At 44.9% G+C, this 9,692-nt stretch overlaps 1 protein-coding gene across 2 annotated transcripts in view; it reads right to left on the minus strand.

Annotated features, from left to right (window-relative positions):
• Ppp4r3a (protein phosphatase 4 regulatory subunit 3A) overlaps positions 1–9,449 on the minus strand; it is a 38,509-nt gene extending 29,060 nt beyond the window's left edge. Inside the window, exon 1 of one of the 2 annotated variants that reach the window (XM_051196474.1) lies at positions 8,489–9,449. In XM_051196474.1, the coding sequence (XP_051052431.1) occupies positions 8,489–8,630 (142 nt within the window). In that variant the 5' untranslated portion in view covers positions 8,631–9,449. The remainder of the gene's footprint in view (positions 1–8,488) is intronic. The other variant, XM_051196475.1, reaches the window with a different exon arrangement.
• Positions 9,450–9,692: the final 243 nt, after the last annotated feature.

Consider the following 9,692-nt stretch of genomic DNA (forward strand, 5'->3'; position numbering starts at 1 on the left):
TAAGGGTGAGGGCTGCTAGTATTACTAAGGAAGGTATCACAAAAAAGTCTCAGAAAACTCTAATGGGCACAAACAAAGGCCCCTCCCCCTTTTAGGTCTAGCAAGCTCCAAGCCTGACAATCTGAGTTAGATAGATCCCTGGGACCTACATAATTTAAGAACTGACTCCTGTGGGTTGCCTAATCTCTTCCTGAGCCTGTGTGAGTGAACACACACACACACACAGACACACACAGACACACACACACGTAAAAAACCATTAAAAAAAATCTAGGAAAACAGGCAAAACCTACATAACGATAAGGGTAAGTAAGAGCTAAGATTGTCTAGCTCTAGAATTCATGGTTTTAACTATTGTGTTTTATAGTGTCTCTTCAGTGCTATTTCCCTCACGTTTGATCAGTTTTTATACAGTAGAGATTTGATAATAGAATTCAAGACAATCTTTAGCCCAGTCTGGCAATAACAGGCTACTTGGAAGCTAAGGCAGAAAGAGGGCAAATTCAAGCCTACATGAGCAAGTGAGAGAAACTCATTTCAAAAGAGAAAGTAAAAGAATGGCCAAGAGATGGCTCTGCAGTTAAGAACATGCACTGCCCCCACCCCACTTTACAGAGGACCAGAGCAGATTCCCAGCATACAGCTTTGACAGTGGATATTTAGCTCTACATTACAAGCACAAGGTTCATGATACTGCTTAGTCAATGATCCACGCAAACTTCTAAACTTCTAGTGCATACTCTTAGATGGACAACTTTATATGGATCTCATATAGTCTCATAAGAAAGAGGGGCTGAGCTAGCGTAAGAGTTCTTGAGCTAGGGATGTGTAGCTTAGTAGAAAGAGAACCCTCCTGAGATACACAGGGCAGCAACGGGTTTGAGCCCAGTGGTGGAGGTTGGGGTAAGCTGAGGACTTTTGTGTTCTTGTACAGCTCTGTATCTTCAGCATCAGCCAATCAATTAGATTCAGGTGGATGCTGGGTTTGGCTCTGGTATTCGTTCCAAAACAAATGCTAAAAGATTTTGTGGTGATTTTAACAGATAGTTCCATCCCTTCACTTCAGTTTTTCCAGAACACTGACTTCATTAGTATCACAGCTTCAGTATTTACTAGTAGAAAGAAAACACCATCAAGAATGAATTAATTAATGTTCAGGTGGCATGGCTCATGCTTAAAACCTAGCATATAGAAAGGGGGGGGGAGAAAGGGCCTAGACTTGAGGTCAGACTAGGCTATACAGCAAAGACTCGTTTTTAAAACACTTAGAAGGGTTAAAGAGCATTGGTTGCTCTTCCAGAAGACCTAGGTTGATTACCAGCACAGACATGGTGCAAGGGGATCCAATGCCCTCTTCTGGCCTCTAAGGACACTGTTTGCATGTGGCAACACAGAAAAGCATGCAGGCAAAACATCCATACACATAAAAATGTAAACTATTAACGTTAAAACATGTATCATGGAGGCTAGAGAAAAGGCTCAGGTTAAAAGGCCTGCTGTAAATTTTTTTTCTTAGTTTATATGTAGGGGTGTTTTGCCTACACCTGGTGCCCAGAGGCCAGGAAAGTACACTGGATCCCCTGAAACTAGAGTTACAAATGGTTGCTATCCACTAGAAAATCTTACCCAGGTCCTCTGAAAGAACAGCCAGTGCTCTGAATCACTAAGCCATCTCTCCAGCCCATTGTTTGCTATTCTTCCAACCAGATCAGCAGTTCTCAACCTGTGGGTTATGACATCTTTAGGAACCACATGCAGATATGCTGGTTATCAGATATTTATATTACAATTCCTAACAGTAGCAAAATTACAGCTATGAATTCATACAGCTACTCCCACCATTGTGATGGTCCTCAAACTTGCACAAGTTATCACATTCAGATATAAAGATTTTGATTAATCCACCACTGTTAGTCTCCTACACAGCTGTTATACCCAAATTTAAATATGTACTTCTCTACTGACACTGGGTTCTGGATAACTAACCATACACCCCAAACACTGTAGACAAGATTCTAAACTAATACTGACTTAGGAAAATAGCCATGAAAAAAAAAACACAAGGATGCCTCTGTTTCCCTCACCAACGCAGCTAAAAATGATAACAACAAAAGACAGAAAGAAAAACCCTTCCCACCCAAATGTCTCCTTTTCTAATTATAGTGCAGGTAGAGACAGACTATATAACCAAGACAGAGTTCTACAAAATCTCACTAAGCTGAGAACAGAATTTAAGTCTCAGTAGTGAAGTGCTACCTTAAATATGTCCCTGTGTCTCCTTTCCTTCATGCCTCAATTAACAGAATCCAATGTTTACACAAGTAACTCAAATGATAGGTAAAATAATTTTGAAATGTAAAAATACTTCATAAAAAAGTAGGACTGGTGAGATGGCTATGCTTGCTGCCACAGCTAATGACCTGGGTTCAGTAGGGACCTCCACATGCCCAAATAAACACATTATCCTCTCTTCATATACAAATGTATTCCTAACAACCTCAAGTAGAAACAAAACAGAAGAGCCCTATTTTTGAAGCCAGGTAATCCAGATACTTAAAGAGGCTGAGGGAGGAGAATCAATCACTTGAGTCCGGGGAGGAAGGGGAAAACAGTTTTTTGGTGGGTGAGGTTGAGACAGTTTTCAGGGAAGCCTCAAACTCAGAGCCATTCTCCTGCCTCAGCTTCCTAGGAACTGGGATTACAGGGGTGCACCACCATGCCCACTCAAAAACACTATTCTTGATGCTGTCTAAGCAACCTAGAGTAAAGAACATGGGTAATTTTATGAGAAAAGGCCATCTTTTTAAGCTAAGGCATAGCTCACTGTAGAACACTTGCCTGACATGTGTAAAGAAGCCATCCTTTGTATGGAGTAATGACAACATTCAACTTTATCTATTCTAAAGCTAGATAAGTTGACATTACCCTTCAGCATATAGGGAAATGAAGCATGACACTAACTCTTTGCTAGTACACAGAACATTACATAGACCTACCATAAAATTGAGAGGGGGAAAAAGTGACTTAACTTCACTAAAGAAAGGGGTATGCTTGGGGCTGGAGAGATGGCTTGGCAAATAAGAGCATTTACTGCTTTCCACAGAGGACCCGAGTTCAATTCCTAGCACCCACAAGGTGGTTCACGACCATTTGTAACTCCAGTTCCAGGGGATCTCATGCTATCTTCAGACCTTTTCTGGCATCGGCAAGCACAGGCACATGGTGGATACATGCATGCATGCAGACAAAACAGTACATAAATCTAATTTTAAAAAGATGGGGTATGACATATTTTAGCACAGATGCCTAAGAATGCAATCCAGAAAATGGGAATAATAGTTCCTTCCCTCTAAAGCTAGGAAAAGCTGGCTACAGGTTTTGCCAACTTATATATAGCTGGGGGGGGGGGGGTGCTTTGGTGGTTAATGTACTTACTCAGACAGATCTGCTTGAAACACAGAGGCCACAAATACTGGCATTCAGAAACTGCCTTAATTTTAGAAAAGCGTGTATGGTAGATTGAATGAGAACTCATCCCTGCACCCCCATCTGGCTCATAACGTTTGAGTGTTTGAGTCACCAGTAAGTGGAACTGTTTAAAAAGTATTAAGAGGTGTGGCCTTCACTTTGCCCTCATAGACTAACCTAGACCCTTTCTAGGTTCTCTTGATCATAGAGTTTTATCACAGCAATTTAAAAATAACTATGACAGTCTCTGTGACTGTCAAGGAGATACTTCAGGGTGAGCAATAAGGCGGCTCAGCAAGTAAAGGTCTAGAAGTCTGAAAACCTGAGTGAAAAAAGAGTGAAAGAGGAGAACGTGCTTCCCAAAATCATCCTCTGATCTTCACATCCACACACCACTGTACAGGCAGTCAAATATTTCAGGGGTCAGGATACAGCTCAGTGATAGTGCACTTGCCTAGCATGTACAGTTCTGGGTTCAAACCATTGCATTTCAAAACATTACAAGCATTTTACTTTTTAGTTTTATAATTATTTTTGTTTTTGAGATAGAGCATTGCTATTCACTATTTAGACCAGGATGGCCCAAAAGTCAGAATGAAGTTCTAATAGTGTTTGGATTACACACGTGTGCCTCCACACTGCTAAATTCTAAAGAAATAATCTGAAAAACTCAGATGCATGGAGAAAAAGGGAAAAAAGAATGTTACCATATGTTTTTGAAAGAATTCTTTTAGGGTATTGAGGGGGACAGACAGGACAACACAATTACTAGAGGTTCAGTCCATCCACAATAACTATTTCCCCCCTGGTTTTCAAGATAAGGTTTCTCTGTTTAGCACTAGCTATCCTGGAACCAGCTCTGTAGACTGGCTGACTTCAAACTCACAGAGACCTGCCTGCCTCTGCTTCCCGTGTACCACCACTGCTCAGCCACAGTAACTTTTAAAGTTTCCTTTTCTTCTTTTTTGAGAAAATATCTCTCATGAAACTTAAGCTAGTCTAGAAGTAGGGAAACTTCTGCTTCAGCCTCTTAAACACCCAGATTACAATAAGTGTTAGGGTTATAAATGTATGCACCATACCCAATCTCTAATTTTAATTTTTTTTACTGGACAATGAGCTACTTTAAGGAAGAGCAGAAACACTTCCCATTTGCCAGGCATGGTGGCAGACATTTCCGTATGCAGTTCCTGCCCTTGGGAAATGAAGGCAGGACAGGCATTCAAGGCCAGTCTCTGCTACAAGAGACCTTGTCTGAAACCAAAACAAATAAAAGATGCTGGGCTGCAGAGCTGGCTCAATGACGATTTCAAAATCCACTTGGTAGCTCATCAGAATCTAACTCCAGGTCCAAGGGTATGCACATCATACATGAATATATACAAATACAAACAAAACAAAGCAGCAGCAACAACAAACCCACCAAAAAACCCTTTTAAAAGAAAAACCTTTGGTCATCACAATAGGGGGGAAAAAGAATTCCCAATTACATGTAACAGAATGGAGAAGCACATAATAATGGGTGATCCAAACTGGTAGCAGACACCATAACTTTAATCAACTAGGCAGGACTACATAGTAGGTAGGACCCTACCTCAATCAATCAGTCAATGAAATGAAACTATCTTAGGGTTGAGTGCAAGGCTAAATTGGTGTTTGTGTAGAATTCATAAAAGCATTACATGAAGCACGAAGATGCAGCATAACTCAATATTAGGAAATGGAGGCAGGATCAAAAATTAATGACTGTCCTCACTACATAGACCAGGATACAAGAAATTTTGCCAACAATAAAATTAAAGTATCTAGAGAGCTAAACTCAAATTTTGTTTTCTTTGAAATAATCCTTGAGGCCAAGAATAAAATAACACACAAACAGACCACAGCATAAAAGATTACATTCACCATAATTAGCTATAAGTGCTTTAAGCTGTAGGCTAGATTTCTCACTAAAATACAGACCACTATCCTAGACTGAACTTGCACCAACCTATAATTATTATCTTAGACTCTAAATTATCTATAAAACATGGCTAATTTGAGAAAGGTTTTTAAGAATTATGTCTATAAATACAAGTGAATTGCTTGAAAGGGCCCTGGCATATAAGAAGTACTGAATAAGCTTATATTACTAATCTTATTAGGAATTTACCAGTAAGGGGTGAAAAACTTTAGTATTAAAACTATAAATTTCTTAACAAGTATCCCACAATTTTTCTAAGTTCATTTTGCTTTGCTTCCTGAGTGGTGGAATTAAGAATAAGGCACCACAACCAGATTAAATACATTCTTTGAAATTAGCTTTCCTTATAACACAAATATACAAGGCTCAGATTAGTAATTTTGCTAGCTCTTTTCCCACTTGGGTCAAAATAAAAACCATTTTACCTGTTTTAGTATCAAAACTCCAAATGCAAGAAAGGGAGTTAGAGGCTATTTCCTACATGATAAAAAAAATATAAAAGAGCATAAAAACATCAGGTTTTTACAAAACCTTGTCAAGACAAGAGACTCTCCAAGAGAGCACGGCATGAAGTCTTCATGTTCATCCTTTCAAAAGGTCTTTGTAAACTTGGTGGCTGTGGGAGCTCACCGCCAGCAATCCCAACATGAGGACCGAGGCAGGAGATACAGAGAACTACAGAGAATGGCTCTACAACAAGGCAAAGAAGTTGGATTGAGGTAGTATGCCTATAATCCCAGGATTTGGAGAGGTAGAGACAGGAGAACCTGGACTTCCAGACTTGGCTACATACCAGTTTGATTCCAGACTGGTATTACAGGAGACTGTTTCCCAAAAAAATAACAAAAAAGGTCTTTGTATAATAATAATAATAATAATAATAATAATAATAATAATAATAATAATAATAAAGGCACACTGGTGTGAAGAAATTCAAAGAATCAGCTTAAAGCCTACACATAATTAAATTGAAAAATCTAACTGGGTGTTTGCTGGAGGTAGATCAGGGGTAGAAAACTTGTCTAGCATGTTTGAGAACCTGGGAGCTATTCCCAGTAATCCCACCCTCAAAATAAGCAGCTAAATTTACCTTAAAACCCTTATTTCTGGCAGGGCAGTGTTGGCATACGCCTTTAATCCCAGCACTCAGGAGGCAGAGGCAGGCAGATCTCTGTGAGTTCAGAGCAGCTTGATCTACAAGAGTTAGTTCCAGGACAGGCTCCAAAGCTACACAGGAAAACCTGCCTCAAAATACCAAACCATCTTTATTTACAATTTTTTGTTTTCCACATATATAAAAATGTAGAGGTGGAGGTCATCTACAAATTTAACTTGTATTTTAACTCCAAATAAGAACTCAACTCTGAAAAATATACCTACCAAGTAATCAAACTTTTTTTTCAGACCAAGTCTCACTATGTAACCCTAGTTAGAACCTTATGTAGACCCAGGCTAGCCTCCAATTTCACCAGGTCTGCCTTTCACGTTTGAAACTTTTAAAAATATCTGCAGAAGTAACTTTTTACCAATGTTAACTTATCTGGGGTATCTTTCAAATCAATGCTTCTACAATCTTCAGCTACAACCAGGAGAATATTGTTTTTCATAGAATGAGTTCTGGGTATAGTCCAAAGAATAAAAATCTGAGGTAAGTTTGTAATAATTCAGATATGAAACAACTACAAACTAAACTGACCCTCAGATTATTGCAACAAGGTAACTATATTTATACTAAAGAAACAACTTGCCTCCAAAGCCACAGAGAAACCCTATCTCGATCGCCCCCCCAAAAGAAACAATTTGAAAAGTTTTGCCCAACATGTATATTTTCTTTCATTAAGTGAAATTCACAGAATGTAACCAAGGAAAGAGGCAAATTCTGAAGAAACTAATAATTTAAAGTGAGAAATCCAGCCGGGTGGTAGTGGCACACACACACACCCACACCTTTAATCCCAGAACTTGGGAGGCAGAGGCAGGCGGATCTCTGAATTTGAGGCCAGCCTGGTCTACAGAGAATTCCAGGACAGCCAAGGGTTACACAGAGAAGCCCTGTCAAAAACAAAACGACAAAAAACCGTGACCGCATTATTTTGAACAACTAGGTCTTTGGGCCTGAAGACTTTCAACAGACCTGAAGGGAAGGCAGAAGGGCAGAGTCAAGTTTTAAAAATACATCTCCCCACCAGTTAGTTGAACCAAATGAGGGCCATACACTTAAGCAATCAGAAAATCTTGCAATAAAATGTTCCAAAGGTTCAGAGGTTCCCACAGCAGAGTTACAAACAAAGTCTGCCTTCCTTGGCCAAGCAGGGTGGCGCACTTTAATCCCAGCACTCGGGAGGCAGAGGCAGGGGGATGGATCCCTGAGTTCAAGGCCAACCTGGTCTACAGAAGGAGTTCCAGGACAGGCAGAACCACACAGGAGAAAAACAAAACCCTGTCTCAAAAACACAAAACAACAATCTTCCTTCCTTATGAAAAAGACAGCCAACACCTGACAAATCCAATGTATCCTCGCAAGGCAAAGCAGCATTTTCTCTGCCTGGTGGAATTGCTCGATTAATACCAGAACCATTAAGATCAGAAAAAAAAATGCAGTGGAAATGTTCAAAAAACAAACAAACAAACAAAAAAACCCAAACACCAGGACAGAACTTTTTCAAAAGCGTGCAACAGCTACGAACTTCTATGGACTGCAAGCAAGGTCTTATGTCTGTTTCACAGATGGATGAGCTAAGGGCAGCAGATCGCATTTGTTAAGTGCCTTTTTTTTTTTTTTGGTCAAGGTCACGCTAGTGCAAGGACCACGCCGGGCTCGGGATCCCCGGTCTCCGACCTTTCGGCCCCGAGAAGGCGGCACGGCGGCGCAACGTGCTCCGTCCGCTCTGCCCGAACTCTCCCCAGCGCAAGCGTTCTGGGGCTGAGCACACAACACCCCGAATGCTCTCCCCCGAACCCCAGCGGGCTCGGGTCGCCGCGGGGTTCCCGTCCCGACCCCCCCCCAGCCCCGGGCCGAGTGCCGCCGCTCCCCGGGAAGGCGCGGGGTGCACTCACCGTCGCTCTCGGCCCTGACGAGCAGGGACATGCCCTTCAGGCGCTCCACGTAGCCGGAGGACACATGGCCAGTGCCTCGGTCGTCCCACTGCCGGTCCTCGTTGAGCGTGTAGACCTTCACCCGCCGCCGGGTGTCGGTCATCGTGCCGGCCGGGGGCCCCGCCCGAGTGGCCCGGGGACTGTGTCCAGGGAAGGCGGGCGGCCGCAAACGGCGAACTCCGGGACCTCAGTGCCGCCGCAGGCCGCCGCGGAGCCGCGCCGCCGCTCGCATGGCCCGCTCCCGGGTCCGAGCCCAGGGCCGCCGCCGCCGCCGCCTCTCGCCGCCCGCGCCTCGGCGCTATTGTCCAGGCCGGGGGAGCGCGGCCGCCCAGCAGCCCCGACAGGGACGCGCAGCGCTGCGCAGCCTACCGGCCCGCCGTTCTAACGAGGGGCGGCTCGCCTCACAGGCCCGCTCCCGCCTCCGCCATGACCTCCGCAGAGCCGCTTCCCGCGCCGCCGCCGCCGCCTCAGGCCGCCGCCGCCGCCATGTTTTCCTCCCTTGTACCTGGCCCTGCCGCCGCAGCCGGAGCTCCCGTCCCGCTCCTCCCGCTTAAAGCATCGGAAGCCGACGAGCTAGCGCCGCCCGGGAGACTCCGAAGGCCCCTGGCGGCCCGAGGGCTCCTGGCTCTTCGTAGAAGGGGCCTTCCCTGCCCCTCCGCCTCTTCCGTCTTCCTCACAGAGCCAAAGCCGCCGCCATCTTGACTCGCCCCTCAAAAGCGGCGCGCGGGGCCACCCAGGCAGGAGCGGCAGGGGCGGCCCGCAGGCCCCACCACTTAAAGAGACAGGCCCGGGGCCAGCAGCCTCGCCGCGGCGGAGGCCTCGCACCGACGCGGACCCGGAGCTGCGGGGGTGGCGGAGCGGAGGAGGCGGGACGCGAGTCGCGCCGGTGTCGGACCGGGACTCCCTCGCGCTGCCCTGCACGTACTGTCGTGCGAGCGCGGGCTGCGTGTGCGTCCGTCGCATTCTGAGTTCGTCATCAGCCCCGTTCTGGGCTGGGAAGGGGTGTGGAGTCGCTTGGCGGGGTGCGAGCCAGGCAGCCTGCCTTCTGGACTCTGATCCCGTAGCTCACCCGTGCCCCTGTGTGCTGTCTCCCGCCGCTTTCGGGGAGGGCCCCTGCACCGGTTCCTGGCCTCCTCCCCTGGCCTGGAATCGAGAAGCTTCTAGG

This window comes from Phodopus roborovskii, unplaced genomic scaffold (genome assembly GCF_943737965.1).
Source record: "Phodopus roborovskii unplaced genomic scaffold, PHOROB, whole genome shotgun sequence".
NCBI lineage: Eukaryota > Metazoa > Chordata > Mammalia > Rodentia > Cricetidae > Phodopus > Phodopus roborovskii.